This window comes from Pituophis catenifer, unplaced genomic scaffold, assembly GCF_029215685.1.
Source record: "Pituophis catenifer annectens isolate HBS135680 unplaced genomic scaffold, rPitCat1.0.hap2 SCAF_6, whole genome shotgun sequence".
Classification (NCBI taxonomy): Eukaryota; Metazoa; Chordata; class Lepidosauria; order Squamata; family Colubridae; genus Pituophis; species Pituophis catenifer.
In genome coordinates this window covers 51,496,900-51,523,431 of record NW_027256886.1, presented here as the reverse complement: position 1 = coordinate 51,523,431, position 26,532 = coordinate 51,496,900, and the positions used below count along the sequence as shown (strand labels likewise).

Sequence of the window (26,532 nt, the reverse complement as noted above, 5' to 3'; positions counted from 1 at the left end):
AAGTTCGTATTATGTGGAAGTAATTGATAAAGTTTGAAACAATATTTGTTTTTCCATTCCTTCATAATCTCTATTGCCTTCCTGTTTTCTATGAGTTATCAAAAGTAATTGTTGGTGGTTTATTGCATTCATTAGTTAATTCCCTTAAGCTCTAGATGTATATACAATGGCTCAACTTGATTATAGTACTTTGTGGTTTCTCTTGTTCGTTCCAGTTTTCTAGATATTTTAAGCATTCCCCTGCTTATTAATCCTACAAATGACATTACTTCCTTCCTGGATTTCAATGAATGCCTGGATACTTATTAACAGATTGTAACAATTCTAAGATACTTACATAACCATTCTCTCTAACAAAAGGAGCAGTACTTTTTTCTCACATTTCCTCTTCCATCAAGCAATGATTTCCTGAATCTTGGGCAAGGTTTCTATTTAGAAAGGCCATGGCTCTTCTTCAGTTATCATGAAAGACTCTTGTGCATTATTTGTTTCTTTATCAGATCTTTTTTCTTTTCTTTTACTACTCGTAATCCCTTTTATCGAGGTGGAGGCGAGATAACTGAATGGAGCTGAGTGTTTACTGGCTGGATGCCCTTCCTGATGCCTACCTGGAGTTTGCAGAAGGTATTTTCTTTTTGCACTCTGACAGAGAAACATCTGTCACTGCCTAAGATTGAACACCATCATAATCTATTCTAATTCTAAGTGGTCACTAATTTTAAATTGGTTTAGTTAATCAGGGTTTAAAAAAAGATATATTGTTATTACTGACAGTCCTTAATAGACTTTTGCTGAAACTGTACTGAAATGACATTATTGGTTGTAAAGTGAAAAGAGGTGAAAAGTTACTAAATTTGTATATACTTGTGATAAGGGTTGAAACCTCTTTATTTTCATTCCTTTTTCTTTACTAAATTATTTTTTTCTTTCTGTTGTTTTTTCTTTTGCTTTGCCCTTTTTACTTTTTCTACTCTTTTAGTTTGTATTAATTTTTACTATGAGATTATAATCTTTAATAGATTTATTTTTAAAAAAAATTGTAGATGATTCTCTTTTTTTCTCTGAAGCTCCATAGACCTGCAGGTCTAGTTTTAGTATTTTATCCAAATTTGAAGCTATATTTATCAAGCTTAAAACAAAACTGGAGCTTAAATCACTTTGAAACTTGCCTTTTTTATATCGGATAAAATGGCAGAACTTTCAGAAAACTATGGTGGCATCATCAAAGATATGCCCTTATATACTTAATCCCAACACTGATACGAATATATGTTGTGATATTTATATGATAATGTAGTCACATAGTTTCATCTTTGCCTTTCCATTCTGTCTGTGGACAGCTGATAAGGCAGTGCTGACAAGGCTTCAATATTTAAATGTAGCATCTTAAAAGAAAAAGAGGCATATGGGTTAATCTGAAACAGTGAACACCTTCAAATATTCTTCTCTTTTCAGTTCTGGGTTACTAAAACAAGTAGATTGCCATCCCAACTTCATTTTTTGCATTAGCAAAATACGATGCTGTTGAATCGCTTCACACAGTGCTCCTGGCTACTAGCTTTCTGCTTTCTACAGTTCTGCCTTCTACAAAAGCAAAACAGAAATTGCAACTTCACTGAAAATTATCTGCAGAAGAAATTCATTACTATATATTTCTTATAAGGGAATTAGTAATTTCACTTATTACATGTGTTATAAATAAGTGATGAAGGAAGGATCTCATTATTATACCACAGTTTTCAAGTTGTACTACAACAGATAAAGAGGGGCTTACGGATCTCATGCATGATTAGATCAGTGAAAATCTTCCTCTATGTATAGTTGAAAAGTATCTCATGTAAACTGCAGATGTTTTGCTACATATTTGGAGTTGTAAAATGGCTTCCAGATAAGGCCTTTAATTGGTGAGGTTATTTTCATCAACATTTAGTCACAGCTGTTCTCAGAAGTTTAATGAAGCTAACTTCAAAGATATACATGGGGTAAGATTAAGAATTAGATAATAATTTATGCTCCAATGGAAACAATAAAAGAGTAACTTTGCAAAGATTGTATTTACATATTTGATCATTATATCCAGAGATAATTCAATACTGCAGAGGAATCCTGCAGTCCCTTAACAAGATATACTGTCCCTTGAAGTTACCAAATATGATCCTGTAGAATTACTCAGAGAAAAGAAATAGTTCTATTGAAAAATGACAAAGTACACACAAGAAGTTTTTCTAAGCTGAAATGACATATGTTACCTTGTAATGCAGTGTGTATCAGGAATCCATACATTTATTTTAGCATACACTGTAAATCAGGCCATCACAACTATAATTTATTTCAACATTACACATTATGTGAGTGAGAAACTGACTTTTTAAAATGTATGCAGTATTCAGATCTCAACCAGGCAAAGGTACTTCAGATGACATGGGCACCTTCTGTCATCTGCTCCTTAAAGAAGCTGTGCCTTTTCCTGTGTCCACATGGTACCTGTATGGATTCAGGAAAATATGTGTTTGAGTTACGGAGATAGCAACATATATTTAAGTAGTAACCAATAGCAGAGAAGATGCCCATGCAGGATCCAAAGGACCTTTACTTTTTCAAATTCAAACACTGTATATCTTTAGTAATGGTTTCTCATCTTACAACTAAGATATGAGCCTAGATAATTGGTAACAGACTTTTGTTAAAAAGCACCAATTTCATCTAGTTTCATAATGTAAATAATTTTATTATTACTCATAACTCTGAATTACGACAGTGCTTATGAAGAACAAAGTACCTGCGTTACCTATTTTCCACTTAAATTTCAAGGATATTTTCTTCGGCAAATCATTAACATGTCCTGACATATAAACTTCAGTTTCATCTTCTTAGCAGAAGGAAGGGGAGGGGAGGGGAGGGGAGGGGAGGGGAGGGGAGGGGAGGGAGGGAGGGACGGAGGGAGGAAGGAAGGAAGGAAGGAAGGAAGGAAGGAAGGAAGGAAGGAAGGAAGGAAGGAAGGAAGGAAGGATATATGTACAGTTTCTACTAATTAGCAGTAACTATAACTCCTCTGAAAACCTTCTTTAACCTGTAGATCAGGGGTGAAATCCAGCAGGTTCTCACAGGTTCTGGAGAACCGGTAGCGGAAATTTTGAGCAGTTCGGAGAACCGGTAGCAGAAATTTTGAGTAGTCTGGAGAACTGGCAATGCCACCTCTGGCTGGGCCCAGAGTGAGGTGGGAATGGAGATTTTGCAATATCCTTCCCCCAGGAGTGGGGAGGAATGGGGATTTTTCAGCATCCTTCCCCTGGAGTGGGGTGGGAATGGACATTTTACAGTATCCTTCCCCTGCCATGCCCCCAAAGTCATGCCCACCGTCCACCAAGCCACACCCACAGAACCGGTAGTAAAAAAAAATTGGATTTCACCACTGCTGTAGATCTAGAGAAATACTTGTCCAGGAAGAATCAATCATTGTCAGTAAAAGCATAGAAGATGTCCACATAACTGGTTGGAATTTCTATGTTTAGAATTATAAGAGTAGGAATCAAAGAAAATATGAAAATATTTAGTTTGCAGAGGCAAACTAAATTTGCAAGAAATCTGGTTGTACCATATTCTGTGTTAATGTGATAGATGGTAAGCTCTAGCACATTTACATTTCAACTATGTTTTCTGCATTTTAGCATTCATGAGCAGTTTGAAATTTCAGCTTCATTGCTTTCTCAATAAAGATAATAGATGATATGGGAAAATTCTAAACTATAATTTCTGTTTGTTATCCAGCTGTCCTTGCCTAGCAGGCCTTAAATGATATATAATATAATATTCTTTCTCTTTCTTCATTTCTTATCTAGATTGTTTACCTTCTCTATTCTAAACATCATATATGAAAAATCACATAACCTGCTATTTGGAAGTTGTTGTTTTTTTAAGTATTTGTGTAAATGCAGTTTTTCCAATATTTGTGTGTTTTTAAAGATAAATAGTTATCATACCCATAAATGGTTTCATCGACTCAGAGAAATATCCACAGTATTCTTATATATTTCTGAGACTTTGCCTTATCACAAGTAATTTTATTTTTCTGTCAAAAGCACTACTGTATGCCACCGATAACATATAAGTAAAGTCCATCACTGTTGATAAGAATTTTCATGTTTTTCCCCCCCAAGGGAACATATATCAAGGTGGTAAGAAGTGTCTAAGGAAGGAAGGTTTAAGTATACTCTCTTATTAAATTCAGGAAACTAAACAGCATAAAAATCTTCTTAAAAACAATGTTATATGCCTCTAATGTCATATCAAAACAAAAGACAATAGTATTAATAAGAGCAAGCACTGCTTTGAGAATATACACTATTATTGTAAAGTCAGTCCTGACTACTGTATTTAATAATCAAGCTATTAACCTGAACAAAATATGCATCTCCAAAATGTATTAATTAAGGTACTATTGTTGATATTCAAAATTAAATATACAGACTCTTTAAACTCTAGAGTTATATTAAATTATGCTACTTTGGCCTTAAATTCAATACCTAATATAATTCAGATATTCAATTTAAAAAATCATCAAAGATGGATGTCTCTGCTTGAACATTCTCCTCAAGGGAGAAGTCACTATCTCTTAAACAAGATAGTTAGTTCCATTAGCAAACTGCACAAATGCTCCAAATTGTTCCTGATCTAACTTTGCAATTTATCCTCATGAATCTTTCTATTTATTAACGTATTCATTTATACTAACAGTAGGACAGTCGAAGGCCCATCAGATAATGCTGAACCAATTTGTAATAACCTACGTCCGCATGGAGAACAGTGAGAAAACTTAGGAGATACAGACCAGCAACATCAAGAAGAACATCCAATTCATATCATAACTACTTCTACATTCCACATTGCAGGCAAAAAACTATTTCTTTGCAGTTCTATACATTTCTTCAGAATAAGACCAACTGTATTCTGTAGGGACAAATGAAAAAGTAGGATAGAAATCCTGAAATGAAAATTCGGGGTGGGGGAAGAGATATGATTATGGCCCAAACACTAAACCCCAAAAAAGGAAAATATCAGGAAACAGCTGATGAGACCGGGTTAATTATATAAATCATTCTCTATGTTGAAATACAAAAAGGATTAGTTTAAAAAATGGAAAGAGGATCATATAGTACAAACAGAACATCAAGAAATTATCTGAATCTGTAAAGATGGGAAGGCTAAGACTCTGAATGAGCTGAGGCATGCAAGAATGCTAAAAACAACTCTAAATTTTTCTTGAGGTTTCAGAGAACAGGAAATTCAGGAAATGAAAGATCTTCTGTTTGGAAAACATGCTAAGATGGGTACGCAACAAGCTGCTAAACTGCTTAATTTATACTTTGTTTTTATCTGTTTGCAAAAGAAAATTATAAGCTGTCCCATACGGCATGGAAAAAAAAGTCAGGTCAAAATAGATAAGGAAATGTTGAGACAATGGCTAGCTGCTTTGAATGAATTGAATGAACGAATCCAGTCTCTGGATGAAATACATTTGAGGGTAGGAACTGCAAAATGTGATATCAAAATCACTGACTTTAATCTTTGAAAACTGCTGAAGTATAAGGGAAGTACCAGAAAATTGCAAAATAGTTCCAACCTTTATTTTTTTAAAAAGAAAATGTTGATCCAGGAATCTACATATCAATTAGTTTTTCATCAAAACCTGGGGAAATCCTGGAAAAGATAACAATCAATGGATTTACAAGCCCTCAAAAAGAAAAAAAGATGATTACTATCAGCTAGCATGGATTGCACCAGAAAAATTTTACTTTATGTGTATGACAAAGTAATTAGATTAGCAGACCAAGGGAATGTTTTGGTTATAATGTACCTAGACCTTGACCACAGTGTGCTTCTGAATAAAGTGAAACAATGTAAAATGGATGGAGTATCGAATGGATTTGCAGTTGGTTGAACAACTATATCCAATACATGGTCCTTAATGGATCTAAATCTAAAAGCAGAGAGTTGTCAGCATTGTACCTCAGGGTTCTATTCTAAGCTCAACAACATTTTTTATGACATTTTTATGACATATTTAATGACAAATAAGGAAATTTATCGAAATTTGAAATATATTTGCATATATATTAGAGAGATGATGATACAACTTGGAGATAATGCAGTTCAGTGGTGAGGAATTTAGGTTTCTACACTAAAGTATGACATATCAGATGTTCGGCTACAAGATGGAAGCTACTTGGCTCAGCAATAGTACTTTTGTGAAAAATATCAGTGTCTTGATAGACCATATATTAAGTGTCAACTAGCACTGTATACAAGTTGGCCAAAAGAGCCAATGAAATCTTGGATTGCATCAGCAGAGATATCATGTCAAAAATAGAAGAATCAATTGTTTCATTCTATGCAGTACTTGTCAGACTGTGTTTGCAATATTGTATCTCTTTTTGGTTTCCAAAATACAAAATGGGTTGGATTAGAAGACTTGCAAGGACCCTTTCAGCCCGACGATTCTATTATTTCAATGCATTAATTATGCATTAATTTGAGAAACATTTTGAATATTAATTATGAACAATTTTTCCTGATAAACTGAAGTGGTTATGAACATCTATTTTATTCTGATAAATATATTTTGATTATTTAACATGCATAATTTTTTTACCTGCACTAATCTTGCAAATTTGAGCATAGTTTATGAAGAAGAGGAAAACAGCCAAAAGGCCTCTACATGATTATGATTCATACTTCCCAAATGGTTAGATATGAAGAATGCTTCAGAGTATATTAAGTTATTAAATTAATTATTTCAAGTTTAAGTGCTTTGTTTTATTGGCAAGGAAAATGGGGAAATAACTGCTGTACAAGTTTCATTATTTCTCTTTTCAATTATATTAAATACATTTGCAATTAATGTATGATGTTAATTCAGCATTATTATCAAACTCTGATTTTAATATGACATTTACATTTGATGGCACCAAAGAGCAAGCTAATGATTACAAAGCAGAACCATTAACAAAACCACAATGTATTAATCAACACTCACCATGCTGCAGTTACTGTTTGCAGAAATGCATTTCTTATCATCACACCATTGACAGCCATTTGTATTAGCAGTACAACTGGCACAGTCTGCATATTTGTAACATCTGTCATCTGCTGCGGCTATCAGACAAATGGAAAGTGTCACAAAACATCAACATGAGAGACTGAGAATGTCATGCTTTTTAATTTGCACATCTTTAACTGTTGCTATAAACAATATTTATTGTACTATTAATTGTAAGTGCAACTTTTAGTCTAAGATTAACATTCTTTAATAAAAAGCAAGTAATGTAAGTTATATTTCATTTAAACTCAGTCATGCACATATTCTATTGGAAACTTTTCTAGTTTTAGGTTTACCAAACAATCATTCCCAGAACAACTTTTTTTAAAAAAATAATTTCTATACAATTTATAAGTTTTTGTTGCTTTACTCATGGAGTTTTCATTCTTTACTCATTAATTTATTAAAGTATCACAGAAAAGTTTAGCTACTGTACACAAAATACATTTTTAAATCTGAAAAATTAAGATCTTTTCTGTTTCATTTTATTTTATATTGGACTATCTGTATGTTCTTACATGCAGAACATACAAAGTAAACAAGAAGCCTATCATCATCTTACTGGGCCTTTTTATCTCATCCTATTTTTGCAACAAATGCATTAGTACATTAAACTTATACTACCAAATGCCAATTTAGCAGACAATGAAGTTCCTAGTTGGATGGAAATTTGACTGTAGAGGTCTAAAGCATCTTATCAGTTTATTTATTTATTTGCCATAGGGTTCACTTACTATATTAAACCTTAATTTAACATATGGATGGATTTATTCAAGATTGTTCAGATGGGTTTCATCATATTAGATGGCTTCATAAACATGGTGTAGAAATACTTAAAAAAGTGATGAAAGAGTAACTAAAAATCATAGTTTAGAAATCATGGTTGAAGTTTTGCAACATGACATTGAGATAAGAGAACATGACATTGAGGTGAGAAAAAATTTATGAACTTTTAGAATGATTTATAATCTTACAGTATTGTGACTTATAAGAAAGCTAGTATGATGTAGCAGTTAAGGCATCAAGCTAGAAACCGAAGAACCATAAATTCTAATTGTATGTTAATACAAAACCACCTAGTGCTTCTACGGAGAAGGCTCTTCCTGTGGGTCCTGTTAAATGTACCACCTCAGGGGACAGGACCCACAATATTTCTTGCCTCCCCATTCTAGTGGGTCAGGTCATGTGACCGGCAAGAGACAGTACCTCAGATAACCTGAACTTGCGGTCCATACCATACCAACATTTTTCCATAAGACAGCCATCTTTCAGTTTGCATTAATTATGCGGGCTCCCCATTTCTTTACATAGCACAGTAAATATCCAGAGGATGAATTCAAGATTGAACTCAACAGTTAAAACTGAATTTTGTAAATTTTGCTTTTACAAAATTCAGTTTTAACTGTTGAGTACAACATTGAATTCTTATGGCATATGTTTCTCTGCAAGTACATAACAATAAAGACAATGAATGACAATATGTGGAGCTATTCTTCTATGCAGGCCACAGCATTTGACATTATTACAATCAACTACATCTGTTATTCCATCATTGTATATATACTGCTACACAAATTCCAAGGAATGTTATGCTCCTTCATAATAGAAGTAAATGTTTTTGATCCCATGGTTCTGATAGGCAGAGACTTGCAAATAAGCATCTCTTCCTCAACAAATGACTCTACATAAGCAAATATACAAGTTTGATCGCTAAACTTGAAACTTGGACTCATCTGCTTGAAAGGGAAACACTGTTGTGTTCTGTTTTACTTGTTTTATTAGTTCCTTGTAACAAAAAAATTGACATAACCTTTACACATCATTATCAGTGGTACATATTCATTGTTTTTAAAAATGACCAATCATGAATTCTATTACATCTTTTCTGCATGGTTTAGCCAAGTTTTCTGCAAGAATATAAGCTTCACCTGCTTTTGCTATATGATAAATCACTAGATAATAAGTTTTAAAGACACTTTTGTTGTTGCACAAATTCTTTTATGGAATTCAGCACATTTTCTTTTGAAACACTTGGGGCTTTCGTCTTTCAGATTGGAATGTTTGTTTCCAGATGTTCATGTAATTTTTCTGGATTCATATTATTGCTATTATTGTTATTATTGCTCATGTTCAACATATCCATTTGATTTATTTCCTTGACAGTCCACATAAAATGAAAGTTGATAAAGCTGTCATATTATTTGCATTTCTTATTTTAGCTTGAACTTAATTTCTAAGGACTTGTACAATTAAAACAACAGCAACAGTACTGGAATGTTCAATTTTTCTGTTTTCATCTTTTTCTGTACTGCCTGCAACTATACCAGTTTGTAGCCAATGAACTGGAAAAATATTCATAGTATATAAATATTTATTAACTCTAATCAAAAAAATAAAAATATTTCTATACTGATGGGTATATATCTAAGATACATACAGAAGTTGAATATTATTGAGCTGAAAAACTGTGCAGGAAATTCACCATTTGTGATGCCACTTAGAATGAATCCATTACAAGATGACTCACTCATACATAAACATGGCATGCAGCATAAAATGTACACGTTTTACATAAATATAATGAAATTAAATGGCTTTCTCCCATTATGAATTATTGGCTGAAGCCTTTTAAGCATTCCATTTTCCATTTTCCTTCCTTTGCAAACCTGTTCTCTCACATATTTACCCTAGAAGAAAAAGAGGCACAGTAACTCAATGACTTAACATGCTGGAGATGGTCTTTGTTCCAGCAATTCAAGTCCTAACACTGTGTGTTGGGGTGAGCTCCTATCGCTTGCTTCAGCTTCTGCCATCTAGCAGTTCAAAAGCATGTTATTTGCAAGTAAATAGGTACCACTTCAGCGGGAATCAAGTTGGTGCTTCATGCGGACAATTAAGAATCCTGCTTGTGCTGCACCTTCCCGACTACGATACCCGTTGGCAAGGTGGCTTCAGTATAGGAAGAGGGCCCCAGATGATGCTGCAGAAAGGCCAGTAGTCTAGGCTAATTTCTGGAGTGGAATTAGCTCATCCCCTGTGGCACATCTTGGAAAGCACATGAGCATGAACCAAACAGGGCTGGCAGCCTTAGGCAGCCAAACTGCTACTCTGTATTAGCAATGTAATCTCCTGGCTAATGTAATATTACCATGTGCTAAATAAATAAATAAACCCCAGAAGACACACATATGCACCACAACTGAGTAACACAATTTTATGTTTCTTTATTAATTTTCACCAAGCAGACACATGAATTCACACAATTATGTTCTGCAACATAGGAAAAAAGACACTTTTAAATAATATTTCTATTGGTACATGATCAGACCACATACCTCTATTACAAAGTGATAACAAGATCAAAATTGGAGAAAGCATTTAGACAGTGAAGATAGTATGAGACTTATAACAATCATTGCTGAACTGCTTAGCAAGTTATAAACTCCAAATGGATTTTATTCTCTTTGCTCACAAAGTTTATTAATGGTACCACCCCAAAATACCAATCCATTTTAATTTCCTTGGATATTCTTTAGAGAATATATACTATTTAATGCCTAAGGAGATTCTATTTTTCAGAATTTAGGGGCAACCGGAATGTTCAGGGGTTTGTCTTGGGGGGTGGGATCCTGTGCCTGTAGAAAACTCAGAACACAGGAGAAAACCAGTAGCCAGGAGACTGTTCAGTTATACATAATGAGTATATGTGCTCACGAAGCACATCAACCATCCTAAATAGTGGATTGGCCTTAATCCAGCTGAAATGTTTTGGCATGTATTGAAGTAAGCAGTTGATGCAAAACAGCCCCAAAACAATATCATAGGTCACTGTATTCCAGGATTATGAATAACTTTAAAAGATCTTTCTTTCACCAATGTATACTTAAACAAAACTGACTACATAAAGACTTTGCATCTGATATGAACTTAGGCAATATTTGGAACATAAAATGGTATTAATTATTTCAAAATGTAGACTACTAGCATTTCATTTCACTAGATATATATTTATGGGTAAAAACTTAAAAAATCTGTAATTAAGGCATTCAATTTTAGAAGAGCATCGTCTCAAGAATTCTAACTACACTATAGTATCCAATATGAAATTTTAATATACATATTAAAGAATTGCAATATAAATTTCAACTATGCCTAAAGATAAGGACATTTATTCATTTTTCATAAACTTAACTTTGAAGTTTCTGAATTGTACATTCTGAATTGTGATATAAAATGCTATTCAGAAATATTACCAGAATGTTGTACTTCACAACATCAAATTGTTAAGATAATTGTTAAATAATACAGTTCACTATTCTAAACTTTCCTCAACGCAGCATAAGTTAAATTCTTATGAGGCAGTAAATGAAGAAGTATGTGCTAAAGAAATACATATATTTGAAAATTGTTACTATTCAAGATGAGATATAAATTAGGGATATAGTTAATTTCATATTATTTAAAGACAGTCTTCATTATTACCGAACATAACATCCAGATTCATTGCTATATTGTAATGCTGCATATATAATTAATATCAATTTCATCAATCTCTTTCAACTTCTTAAAAATATAAAATTAACCCAATTCCTCAACCCATTGTAGAAATTCCTAAATATCAATAAAATCTAGGCCAAATAAACGGCTAAGACTTGTTGAATAAACTTCAAAAAAGTGCTCTAAGGTAAATAAAAGAAGAAAATAGAAAAGGATAGAAGAAGGGAAGGAAGGAAAAGAGAGGAGAAGGAAAAGAAGGATTGTTTTAAAATAAAGGAGATGGAATGGTAGAAGGGCAACCCTGAGTATACTTAAACTTACTAGGATGAAGAATGAACTAATATGAAAGTTAAAAGAGAATATGTATGATTAACAATGGATAAGATAATTAATTGAAGTAATGTTAAGAAATTAGGATTTGAAGGGTGGATGGTGATACTGTTTATATAATAAGTATAGGAAATACTAAGGCAAGATAAAAAATGTGGGAAAAAGAATATCTTGGCAGAAATTGAAATATGTAAATATGTAAATATTTGGATGTGACAAGTTATATAAAATATGATTCGGTCAATACTCTGTTCATAAAATATGTATGAGAAAGAAAAAAATCAATAAAACTTTTTTTTTAAAAAGTGATCTGAGGTAAATAAAACTCAAATTTTAATTCAGCAAAAAAATTGTAAATGGCTTCTATAGAATAATGCTGATCCAAAGTAATAATATTTTAAGGGATCCAATTTATATACCAATACAGACATTAAATGCTATTTTAAGAATGATTTTATAATGTGAGCTTTACATGAAGTAAATGGATATTTGCCTTATACTAATCAGTGCAAATTCTAAAAAGTATTTTTTGTATCCTGTTTATTATTTTTATAAATTATTTTACAAATAATTCAAGTCAGCGAACGTACAATATCTAACACACCTTCATCCTCTTATTTTCTCCATAAAACAAGCCTGTGAAGTGAATTCAGTTCTCTTTACATTTCAGCATTTCTATGATATCAGTTAATAATTCTTCAATTAGCCCAAAGAGAAGCCACATTCTGAGGTTTCTTCTTGCAATAATTTACCAAAACCACCAATTGGAAATCCAAGTACAGCTGTGGATCATTTACAGACCAACCATCTTCCTTTGAAAGAAGGGAAAACCAACAGACTGTTTCTCAATCACACACTCCTATTCCTATTTAAAAATAAAAGTTTCTATTGAGATATTCAGTTTCTTTATTATTATCTAGTCCAGTATCAGTATAACAGCACAGGTTATTTAGAATTGATGGTAACAAAGGAAACTTATGCATGACTTTTCCCAAATAGTTTATGCAGAGAAGATGGAATCCTATGGACAGTCACATAAAACCGTGACCTTTATGTTGAACATCACTCTTTCCTATTGTCTTTTGAATGTGTCTTAGTAAGACGAACCATTAAAAAAGAGCACATCCAAAGCACAATATCACCAGAACAAGAAGAGCAACAGTAATAATTTTTTGTAATTAATTTTATGATAAAGAAAGCTGCCAAGAAGTCCAAAAGAATTAGCAGGACCATAGTCCTAGCATCCATTTGTAAATCATCTACCAAAGCTATCAGAGTGTTTCAGTTAATATCCTGACCAAATACTTCTAGAAAAATGCCCAGATAATTAATATCATTTGCACAAGATCCACCTTTTCCCAATCTCCTTTCTCAGAAACAAAGAATTTGACACTGCTCCATAACTGCGAAATATCCATGTCAAGTGCAGGTTTCTTTAGATGGAATGGAATTTTGTCCCCATTTAGCAAGGAAAAACAAATATATATCACAAGAAAACACCTATTAACTCCTTTAATTTTGCAGCCTGTTCTAGTAATTTAATCTGTCACAGCAACAAGCAATGTAGGCCTTGAAAGTCTTCACACATCCTAACCACATCCTCAAGATTCAATCATAATAGTACAACTAGTTGCAGGGGATACAAATATTTAAAAACATATCTCTTTTACTTATCAAAAGAATCCTCAATATAAAATAAATGTTAAGCATTCATCAAAATATGACAATTTATCTCTAGCACTGTTCAAGCTGAAATGGAAGCAATCATTTCAATTGTTTACCAAAGAAAATGATATGGCAAGTCATGAAATAAGAAAAAGTTGCTGCATCTTTATTAATCTAAATATATGTTAAAATCAACGGCTTTTATCTCCTGTATTAGTCATGTATCTTATTTACTCCTAATTGCTATTACTTGATTCTTAACTGCTGCTGATGATTTCCATACTGTTGATTGCAAATGATGTTGTTGTTTGCCTATTATATGTGGGCTGAAGCATTACTTATTACTGATCTAGTTGAGACAGCTTGAGGATATATATAGTAGCAATAGCACTTAGGTTTACATAGAGGACCATAGTGCTTACATACTCTCTGAGAGGTATACAGGGTCAGTATATTGCCCACAATAATCTGGGTCCTCATTTTACCAATCTCGGAAGGATGGAATCTGAGTCAACATTGAACTGTTCAGGATTGAACTCCTGGCTGTGGGCAGAGTTAGCCTGCAATACTGCATCCTAGCCACTGCGCAACCACAGAATAAGGAAGACACAACTGAAGAAGCAACAGAGGGAACTAACAGAAGATCTGGAAAAAAGAGAGACAGTTGTTATTCATCAGAGAAGATAGAAACAGAGGAAGTTGTTCTTGTTTTTGTTTCCTGAGCATAATAAGAATTCTGCACATTGTACAAATATAGTGGCAAAGCTATCTACTCCGCAGTTATAGGGAAGATGGGAATTTCTTGAATAGGCAAAGAAAATGTTTGTGGATAAATTTTAGTACCAAGACATATCTTAGAAAATGGAAGAAAGTGAAATAGAGGAGATGGAAAGATAGAAGAAGTTACATATCTAAGCTCATCAAAATGATGTTTTACTATCTGGACCGTCACAATAGATTCCAGGGATTCATTGTGGATAAAGTTTCTGGACCCTTGGATGAAAAAGCGCTTTCACAAGCCTGATTAATGATATACTGTAGGGATGTCTACTGGGATCTGCAAAAGGATGGATTCTATTCTGAAGGGAAAGAAATGACAGGTGGTAGTAACACGAGGCTTCCTACTGAGAGGACCAAAGCAGCAAACTGTTATCCAGGCTTGATAGTCTGCTGCCTTCCTGTGGCAAAAATCCAGGATGTGATGGAAAAAAAAGATTTTTTAAGTCCATTAATAAATATCCTTTCTACTGAGAAAGGATGGGGTACAAAGGACCCAGCCAAATAGAACTTTGAAAATGGTAAAATGTATTATGAAGAAAAGTTATCTTAATCTGAACTTTCTTTATTGTATTTGATAAAAGGAAGCCTGAAAATAGTTCTCTGTGCCACAATTCCACAACTGATAATTCATTCACTGAGCACCTCTTTGAATATCTTTCACTCTGCAAGCCTTGGTCAGGAAGGCCAACTCATTACATCTTGAAATCAGAAATGAATTGTATTCAAAGCACTGAAAGAGCTTTTGAGAATTATGACTTTCCCCAGAAGCAGAGGAAATCTTTACCTTTGATCTGAGAGCACTCAAGAACATGCTATAAGCAGAGCTGGGATCATGAAATTTTTGCTCCTTATCAAGGTTAATAATATATAGACTAGTAATATCCTTATCTTTTAGAAAAATTCTCATTTATTTCCTTAATTAGAAGCTACCTGTTTCAGAAGTGTTTCTACTGTGCATGTTTTTTATGGTGTTGATAATCTGTTGTACTGGAATATGAAAACAGCTTTGATGAAGGCATGGAGAAGCCATTAAGGAGGGGAAATGACAATTTATGAAAAGTGAAAGAAACCCAAAATAACTCTGCATTTATTCTATTCAAAATGGATATAAGCAAAAGAGTTGACATAAAGAAGGTGAGAAATTTAGACTTCACAGAGATAGAAAAATAGTGCACTGCTTAGATGCTAGTAACAAGATTCAGGAGAACAATAACAAGCTAGTATAAACTGGTAAAATAAATTTCAACATTTGGGTAGGAAAAAATAATCTAAGATGGGTACAGAATAAAAGGACGATGCTGTAGGCAGGGCACAGAAAAGGGATTTAGGTGTCTTGGTGGATTTCTAGTTAAAGATGAGGCATGAAATTGCAAAAAAAAGAGTGCTGCATCAACAGAATTATAGTGTCAAGACTAAAAGAAGTCACACTTCTTAATTCTGTGTTCGTCAGATCATGTACCTCTAATATTATATTCTGTTCATGTCCCTGAATTAGTGTATTCAGTAAGACACTGAAGCAGAAGGCAATCAAGATGGTACGTAGTCCTGAATTTAAAAAAATGATTGAAGGCATTGGGTATGTTTAGCTTGAAAAAAAACGGGATAGATGTCTTCCAAAATCTGAAGGGCTGTTTTGTAGAAAACAGGGCAGAACTGTTCACAGATTCTAGAACCAGGACAAGAAACAATTATTTTCAGTTAAAAAAAAACTTTAACAGATGCAGTTTGTTTCATGAAACATTTCCGAAAAGTGTTAGCTATTCACCAATGGAATAAACCACAGGAGTTGGTGGACTTGGTGAAGCAAAGACATGGTAGTAGGACATGGTAGTAGTACTAATCCTACTGCTATTTGTTCTAGTCCTGCACCAGGCATGAGATTGTAGTAGTTCATTTGTAAGTTCCGTTCAATTCCTTACATTCTAAGATTACTGTATTTAAAATTCATTTAATACATCTTGATTTATTTCCACATTCTTATCACAAAAGCTATATTGGCCTTTTAAAGTGGTTTTTACATTCCTTCTGTGCTTGCCTACTTTTCAAAGGTTATTCACATCATTTCCCCTTTTAGTCTAGCATTCAATTCAACTCAGTACTTTTTTCTTTGATTTGTAAATCTTCTAAAACTAAAGAGACTTTTTCTCAACAGTCTATATTTCCTACCTTGATAAAACATTGGCAATATATCATCTCAACATCTTACAGTTTCTCTTATCTTTTCATCTCTTTACTATTTTCATCTCTTTATTTTCAGAAAACCGCTTAATAATAGGCATGTTTTAATAATTTAAAGTTGCACCATTGAATAGCTTTTGAAATAAAAGCAAGAGCAATGTAAATTACCACATGTATATGTATCAATTGTCAAAAGAGATGAACTACTTACATTCTTTATACTTAGATTCTGCAATCAATTCTAAATAATGGTTACTTTTTCTTTTAAGGTTTCCAAAATCTATAAAGTCATACAATAACAAATTCCCTATTTCTCTTTTCTATTGGAGTTAGAATAGAAGGGCTACAATAGAGGGTGGGGTAAGAGGAGATCTAGTTTGGAGCTTCTCCATGGGAAGAAGAAGCAGAAGTCATAATCTTGAAGCCTTTATCTGCCAGTTCCCAAGCGAATGCAATTTGACTGGAAAGATTCTTGTAAATATGTGATCAACAATAAAGACACCACATTGGCCTACTCATGAAATTGCTCTGGTATCTTATGTATATAACACTTGCTCAGATTCTCATCTTGGTTTAGGTAGCTTATATTTGTACAGACATTTTTTTAATACAAATGCATTCTCATGGCAGAATTGGCCAAGCAATGCACTCATTGCATTCAGTTTAATGTGTATTCTCAATATTACAGGAAATTTACTTACCTATTTTTCTGGGACATTTTGGGCTAAGGATGTTAGTATCATGTCCAAGTTCCCATGACACACAGTGATTTTTGTTCCATAAGCATCTTAATCCTGGCCCAGCAGTTTTACAAAGATCTTCATCTCTGAATGCTTCACAATTGGGAGGTTTGTATACAAGGATATCATTCAACAAAATGCTTGAAAAGCCTCCAAATATATACATGGACCTATCAAATAAAATAAAATAATATTGTTTTTCTACAAGAATCGATATCAAAGCCATGAATCTGCCTTGTTTACATTCACATTTAAAAGTATATTTGGATAGACCTGTATATTTTTACAATTACTATAGCTAATAAGTTCATTTTTGTAGCCCCTTGAACCCATTAAGATCATTTTATGAAACTGAGCAGCTAGTTGTCAAAAAAAATCTTCTATTTTTCAGAGGAAAACTAAATAAATCAGAGGAAAAGACTACAATCAACTTTACACATCCTTAAAATTTAAACCTGTCAGTTAAAAATGGAAGAAATGTTTCTCCAATAATAGTCTTACATTATGGAGACCATGAACAGGTAGGGGGAAAAAAATCCAAATAATGATGCCCCCAAACAAGTTCATTCTTGACTAAATTCAGAAAGTTGAAAGTATAATGTAACTAAATATATGAGAGACAGATTCTAATAGAATTAAGAATGACATCATTTAGATACTTTTTGTAGTTTCTAATAAAATAAATTCATTCAGGTCTATAAAACTCTTTTTTCCCTTAAGGCAACATGGTATTTAGCATGTCAATTTAAAATTGTTTTAATTTAAAACTTCACAAGATGGCTATTTAAATATAAGAACATAGATAGAAAATTCATGTAATTATTTTTCACGGTACTCACAATTTTTACGTATTACAACATATATGATGCACAATTGAACAATATTACAACTAAGTGTTGATCATTTATATAGCATTTAAAAATTTAAGTCAAAACAGTGGTTCAAACCAACTTCTTCATCAATATAAAATCAATTCAATATGATATACAGAATAGAGTAATTCCAATAATAAAATGATCAGAGAAAAATTATAGATGGAGATAAGAAAGGGAACAAGCTATGATTAACACCCCTTCTCATTTGTCTTCAGATCAGCCAATAGAAAATGAATCAATCAAAGTCACACAGGGGACTCATGCCTTTATCAATGCTCACCTGGAACACTGCAATAAACTCTACCTGGACATGCCTTTTAAGATTCCATTCATAAACTGCAATTGTTTCAGAATTTGGCACCTTTACAGGTTTCAGAGTGCAATTCAAAGCATTGCTGTTAATCATAGCTTGGCATCTTCAGTACCAACTTATTCAAGAGTTCACCTGTCTGAAATGCTTACTCATAAGTAAAGTAGTTTGTTGTGACCCATTTTCAAAAAGTGAATGAGTCTGAGGTCCAGAAATGTGATTTTTTTTTTTTTTAGTTAATGATCTTGGTCCAAAACAGAATTGTTCTTGGGATAGGATAAATGTGATTTTGCCTACAATTTATGCAGGACAAGTAATCCTCAACTTTATATGATCAGTCATATAAAGACCATTCAAAGTTAAGATGGTTCAGAAAGGATGCTTTTATGATCTGTAAAGAACTTCTGGACATCATAAATGTCATATACTCTCCCCCGTGGTATGTGATAGTGATCTGGATTCTTGACAACCTGTTCACACTCATAATTGGTTGCCAAAAGTCCCACGATCATGTGATCATCTTTGCAATTTTCCTGCAAGCTTCCCCAGATAGAAAATGGAGAAGCTGGCAAGCTGTTGCCACTTGCCGAAGGACTGTCTTTCCCTTCTATGCATGGGGGGGGGGGAGAATCCTTTATTAGGCTACAAAAATAAAGCTCCAATCTTCGCTTCTCCAGCCCAATGCAGAGGTTCCCTTCTGTGCATGGAGGGGAACTATCTACCCTCCTTTGGCATGCAGTTCTTTTGTTCTGTCTGCTAAATGACTGCAATTGGAAGAGTAGGTTTAAAATAATTTAGCAAAGTGATCAGGTGGGCATCTCACTTAATAACTGCTTCACTCAATGACTAAGATATCTGTTTCAGTTATCATAAATCGAGAACTACCTGTACTAGGATTTTAATCTTCAAGTTTAATTTCAGTCTTATTTATACATTTCTTTTTACAGGGCTTTTCAATCATTATACTTCATTTGTAACAAACACTTGGTCAAATGAAGTAGTATTTAAATTTAAATAAATTAATTACTAATACTGAAAGTATTCATATTTTACAAGTTTTGATTTAAATGGAAACTCAGTATTGGCTTACATGGTAACCAGACAATAATTCATATTATTCATGAATTCTGCATCTTTAAACCATTGACATGTGTGTTTTCTTTTAGACAATGTTGAGAAATACATTACCCATTGCTGACAATTGCAGAATGACCAAATCTGTTCACATCCCTATGAAGACTTGGTTTTTGAAGAATTTTCCATTCATCACAAGCTAATAAGAGAAGAGAATGTAATTTGCTGTTACTAGACTTCAGTATTAGCAGAAAGTGTGATAATTACAAAACAATCCAAATCTCTCACATCACAATGAAATTAAGTTCAAAGAATTTTCTAATTATTAGAAATAATGTAAAAATAGTTATAATTTCCTGTTCATAAGCTTTAAGAAAATATATCTCAATATTTTTTTTTTTAATTCAATTTATATGCCGCCCTTCTCCGGAGACTCAGGGCGGCTTACAATGCGTTAAGCAATAGCCTTCATACTTTTGTACATTTTGTACAAAGTCAGCTTATTGCCCCCACAAACTGGGTCCTCATTTCACCTACCTTAGAAAGGATGGAAGGCTGAGTCAACCTTGAGCCTTGGAGAGATTCGAACCAGCAGTAATTGCAGGCAGCTGTGTTAATAACAGGGTGCTTAGACCACTGTACCATCAAGGCTCTTAATTTAACAATTGAATATATTTCTATATAACCTTTAATTATTTTAAATATTACATATTAATCTGACTGTATTAAACACTGTAGTCTATCCTCTAAGGTAGATCAATATTATCATCTTACAGCAGACATACAATCTGCCATAAAATGTATGAATGAAGTCCTTGTGAACTCTCTGAGCTTGGTTGTTTGCAAACATTTCATTACCCAACTAGGTAACATCATAAGTGCTAGGATGGGGTTTGTGCCATGTTTATATACAGTAACTTATCCTGTCAATATTGCCAACATATTGAGTGGATATTGTTTGTTTTACTTGTTTGTCTAGTGCTAATTCCTGCTTATCTGGGTTTAGGAGTGGGGATATGGGGTTTTTATTGGTTGGTTGGTTGCTTTCTTCTTTAGTTTTATTAAGTCTTTTGAATGGTCTGTAAATGTGGTTTATCTCCTGTGTCTATTGATGGCTGATTTGTCTAAATTCCAAGCCTCCAGGAATATGCTAATATTTTTGGATTAGCTTGGTCTAGGATGCTCATAGGTTTCCAGTTGAAATTATGATTGAGTCTGAACATTTGTTGTGAGATTAAGGAATTTTCATGGTATCTTCCGACTGCTAGGTGGCCTTCGTGGATCTTCTCTGTCAAATCTTCTGCCTATCTGTACTATAAAGCAGCTGTTACAAACCTTACACTGTACATAACTTTTGGTTTTTGTTCTAGGGATACTGGATGTTCCAGTTTATTTAGAATGTTTTTCTTTGGGTTCTATTATCTTAGTGATGGTAATATTATGCAGTAGTATCACTGACAATTGTAATTTGCTTGCAATCATGTTGTATTTAATATTTTCTACATTTCATGCAATTATACTGCTATAATTTTCTACGCATATTTTTCTTGAATCAATATTAATGTATAAATATATATTTCTAGAAAGTATTACCTGATGTTCATGTTTAAATTGCCATTCATAAAAAATGTTCCATATTCTACTGAACTCTATAAAACTATATAGTAATCTGATCTCATTATGCCATGCTAGTATGGACTGCATGGTTTATCACAACATTTGTTCTACTGCAACTCCTTTCAGACCACATTAATAATGTAGCATCTCCTTTGGATGTAACACAAATTTTATATATCTCCCACTCCTGTACAGACATATGAAAAGCATTGCACTGTTATTTGTCTAAGTATTCCTATTCAGTTTTAAGCTGTTTACTTTTTTCATTTGAGAAATGTGAAAATAAAACTGTTTTCTTCTGGAATTTTTTCTATATACAATTTTATGCACGCTGACACTGTACTAATACTCTAGTTGGTTGCTGCAAACATGCTCTTTGCAAGCTCAATTAATTTCTCCTTTGCCCTATAGGAATTGCATTAGAGATTTTGCCATTGCACAAGCAATTATAAACTTTACAATACCCAAAGTCAAATTGTCTTTTTGCAATTGTTTTATCACTATATTTTTAGAATTCCATTCTTCGTCATATCATCTATACTATAGAATAAAAAACCTTGCTTCCTAAGATAGCAGCTTATTTATGGATTTAACTTGTCATTCCTTGCTTTCATGTTGAAATACAATGTGCTTCAAACTTTGCAAATAATGTTTCATTTGTCTATAATATGTCATGGACCAGAATATCACTGTGACCAATTTTCAGTCATATTTCCAGTATCAAATACCAGTAGCTGAATCTTTGTGGTATTATTGGTGTTTGGAATTCTTTTGACACCATCCAGCTTAAACTTTCCCAGAACCATTAATATATATCTAACATCTACTAATGATTCTATTAGCAGTAATTGGAATTGCACTTTCATATCTTCCATCATCCTAAGTAAATGAGAAATTCCAAATAAAGCTGTGAAAATCACTTGAAAGAATGATTTGTTCTAAGGATTTCCATGAATGAAATATCAGTCCTTATAGCACAGCACCCAAAGGATTTAGCATTTCTTTGAGATTATTTACATATTTGGTCAGATTACTTTACATTTTACTGAAATATTCATATTTTCACTTGTAAAGGAACACAAAAAAGAAATTTGGAAAAGAAGGGGAAGAAACAAAAACTGAGTCCTGAGAAACAATAACCTGATTTGATTTTGACTGGTACAAAATGAAATAGAGAGAAATTCCGACAGGTTTTCAAGTTTCCGTCACTGTAGCCTACAACATAAAGTAATACAGGTAGACCTTGATTTACGATAATTGAATCCAAAATTTCCAATGCTAAGCACAACAGTTAAATAATTTTTGCCCCACTTTACGATCTTTCTTGCCACAGCTATTAAGTGATGATTCACTGCAATTGTTAAGTTACTAATATGGTTAGTTAATGAATCTGGCATTGACTTTGCTTGTTAGTGGGTTACAAAAGTTAATCGCATGACTCTGAGACACTGCAATTGTCATAAATACATGCCAGCTCCCAACCATCTGAATTTGCTCATGCAACCATGGGGATACTGCAAGTCATAAGTGTAAAAAAACAATGATAAGTCACTTGTTTCAGTGTCACTGTAACTTGGAATAGTCATTAAACAAATGATTATAAATCAAGGACTACCTGTATAACTGGAATCTCTGGAGTTTCAGTTTTTTGGTCTAATTCTTTAAAGCAGAGAAGTGTTAGTACTTCAAGAATTGTTTCATTCTTCCCTTTTGCATATTAGACAAAGTCAATAATGTGTTGATCAACATTTTCCATTTCTCAGAACCAAGTTGCTGTTTCTTCTCTCTTAACAGTTCATTCATTACTTCACCAATTTAATCTCTACATTCCTTTATATCAGGGGTCCCCAATCCCCGATCCACAGCCTGTTCAGAACTGAGCTGCGCAAGCAGCAGGCAAGTGTGTGAGCTTGTAAAGCTGCATTTGTGCAAGCAGTGCACAATCATTCCATCTTCCCCCTGCTGCTGCCAGTCCGCAAGCCCGAAAGGTTGGGGATCACTGCTTTACATCATTAGAGCTACATCAATAGGATGGTGGTTTCCGACGTCCCGATATAGTCAGTTGACGCCATCGCTGACTATTGGGGGCGAATTGCTGGCCCCCACGGAAAGGGCTTGCAACTTGGGTATCCTCCTGGATTCACGGCTGTCTTTAGAAGAGCACTTGACAGCCGTGACCCGGAGGATTTTTCATCAGGTTTGCCTGATTCGCCAGTTGCGTCCCTTTCTGGATCGGGACTCTCTACACATAGTCACTCATGCCCTCGTCACTTCCCGTCTGGATTACTGCAATGCTCTCTACATGGGGCTCCCCTTGAAGAGCACCCGGAGGCTCAAATTGGTGCAGAGTGCGGCCGCACGGGTGGTTATGGGAGCAACATGGTGCTCCCGTGTGACACCTCTCCTGCACGAGCTGCACTGGCTCCCGGTGGTCTTCCGGGCGCGCTTCAAGGTTTTGGTCACCACCTTTAGAGCGCTCCATGGCTTAGGACCTGGTTATTTATGGTTATTTACGCCTACCACAAGCAGCCTCCCACCGGCCGGAACGGTCTCATAGAGAAGGGCTCCTCCAGGTGCCGTCAGCCAAACAATATCGACTGGCGGCCCCCAGGGGGAGGGCCTTCTATGTGGGGACACCCACTATCTGGAACGAGCTCCCCCCAGAGATACGGAGGATCCCGGATCTGCGCACTTTCCGCCGTGCTCTTAAGACCCTCCTATCCCAGCAAGCCGGCCTGGCCTAATTTTCTCCCTGTTTTAAAATTCTTTTAGATCAAAATTTTAATTTGTTTTAAATTATTGGGATTTTTTATTGTCTTGGGCTAAATTATTTAATCTGGTTTTAATTATGGTTCTAACTTTTGTATCTATGTATTTTATTTTGTGCCTGTTCACCGCCCTGAGTCCTTCAGGAGTAGGGCAGTATATAAATTTAATAAAAAGAAAAAAGAAAAGAAAGAAAAATAAAGAAAGGACATGACCACCTTGACATTTCAAAAATAATACTTTATCCACAGCATTGTTGAAAATGTAGTTTTGCTCTAATGGTTTTCATAGTTCTAATTTTCAGCATGCATAGAAATATATTTATTTTACTTTCTTATCTTAATGTTTTCATTCTTACTAATTACTTTATCAAAAGAAATAGCTTGAAAATAGAAGCTGCATTATTAACAGCTCTCCTAAAAATATTAGCTGATTACATATAGAAAGTTAATTTCATCAGAATCATGTATAAATCTTTCAGGTTCAAAAATATACCATACAATTTTCATATCTGCCAAAAACCAGCCACGGATACTATGTTACTTGATAATGCACTATTTTGCTGCTAGTGCTTAAGCATCAATGAGAAATATAAAAAAATGTTTCGCAGAAAGGTAGTTGAAGCAAAAGTCTTTAAAAAATCACAAAAGAGGAGTATTACAAAAATAGTGAAAGATGCCAATCAAAGTGGAACAAGGGAAGAATTACACTAACAACAAATGTGTATTTCTCATATTTGGTTTACTAGAGTCTTCATAAAATGATATTATGGACTAGAAAACAAAGAAGACTGAATAATTATGGAGTGATTATATTTCAGCTATATGTTTCTCATGGGAACAATATAGGGAATAAATATCTCAGCAGCTTCTCAATTATTTGATAAATTCAGTTCAATTTCTTACAATTCACTTGTCTCAGACTGCTTACTATAAGCATTTGAACATCTAAATGTACAAGAAGAGAAGCCTGCAGCTAAAAGACATGTATGCCATTTATTGTAATTTGGTCAAGGGTAGAGCAAATCAGGGTCTTTGTTCTTTTCCCCCTGGGAAAGTGGGCTTTAGTTCTGAACAAAAATCATTATTAAAAGCTAAGTTTAAGATAAGGAATCCTTGCAGCCTGTAGATATAACTCCTTTTTTGCCCGTGTTATTTGTCAAACTGGCAGGTCTTTTCAATACACTATAGAAAGAAAAAGAATCATGTTACAAATAGGCTTTCTTATCTTCTTTAGTCTTCTCAGTAATGGCTAAACATTGAACAAACTTCTAGGCTAAAAAGTCATTTTGCTTAGTTTTTCAAAACTCCTAAAAATAGATTTTTTTAAATGAAATATATATTCATTCATTATCAAGTGTAACTATTTCAAAGGAAAATGTATACCTTACTTAACAGTTTTAATTTGTCCTTGCTTGAAGTAAACAGTGGAAGCACATAAATTATATCTAAAGACAGACATTTATAATTAAATATATCATTTAATGATATTTATCAAAAGCATTTGAGATATAAAAGGGTTAGTATGTTTGGCTCTAGTCTCATTGATTAAAGTGACTTCAGGGATACACAACAGAAATTGCATTAGAATGAAACACCATGAACATACATTTAGATAGCTGAGTTTCACTGGAAATAACATTTGTTTTGTTGCCAACCAGCCAACCTCATTCAGATTACGGAAGCATTTAAGGTTTCAAATTGCATGATAAAAAAACTAAATAAAATACTAAAATTTGAGATAATATATGGAATCTTTGCCTCTATTCAATAGTTGTGAGAGGGATTTTGGAGTCCTAGTGCACAACCATTTAGATATGAGCCAGCAGCGTGCAGCAGCCGCCAAAAAAGCCAACACAGTTCTGGGCTGCATAAACAGAGGAATAGAATCAAGATCACATGAAGTGTTAATACCACTTTATAATGCCTTGGTAAGGCCACACTTGGAATACTGCATTCAGTTTTGGTCACCACGATGTAAAAAAGATGTTGAGACTCTAGAAAGAGTGCAGAGAAGAGCAACAAAGATGATTAGGGGACTGGAGGCTAAAACATATGAAGAACGGTTGCAGGAACTGGGTATGTCTAGTTTGATGAAGAGAAGGACTAGGGAGACATGATAGCAGTGTTCCAATATCTCAGGGGTTGCCACAAAGAAGAAGGACTCAAATTATTCTTCAAAGCACCTGAGGGTAGAACAAGAAGCAATGGGTGGAAACTAATCAAGGAGAGAAGTAACTTAGAACTAAGTAGAAATTTTCTGACAGTTAGAACAATTAATCAGTGGAACAACTTGCCTGCAGAAGGTGTGAATGCCCCAACACTGGAAATTTTTAAGAAGATGTTGGATAACCATTTGTCTGAAGTGGTGTAGGATTTCCTGCCTGGGCAGGGGGTTGGACTAGAAGATCTCCAAGGTCCCTTCCAACTCTGTTATTCTATCTATTCTATTCAAATAAATCTGAGAAGATTTTTTTTTCTTTTAATTGCCTTTCTCAGTAAAAATTTAGGTCTCTTTGAAATAACAAGCAACATATTTTAATTGCAAGCATAACATTTATATTTAAGATTAGTGAGTTAAGCACTCTTGAAAGAAATGTTTAGT

At 33.9% G+C, this 26,532-nt stretch overlaps 1 protein-coding gene across 2 annotated transcripts in view; it reads right to left on the bottom strand.

The window, feature by feature from the left end:
• Positions 1-26,532, bottom strand: part of ATRNL1 (attractin like 1) — a 478,418-nt gene that overhangs the window by 376,924 nt on the left and 74,962 nt on the right. The window contains exons 11-14 of one of the 2 annotated variants that reach the window (XM_070944958.1): positions 19,660-19,744; positions 17,248-17,456; positions 7,028-7,152; positions 2,478-2,484 (exon numbers count right to left, since the gene is read on the bottom strand). In XM_070944958.1, the coding sequence (XP_070801059.1) occupies positions 2,478-2,484; positions 7,028-7,152; positions 17,248-17,456; positions 19,660-19,744 (426 nt within the window). The remainder of the gene's footprint in view (positions 1-2,477; positions 2,485-7,027; positions 7,153-17,247; positions 17,457-19,659; positions 19,745-26,532) is intronic. The other variant, XM_070944957.1, reaches the window with a different exon arrangement.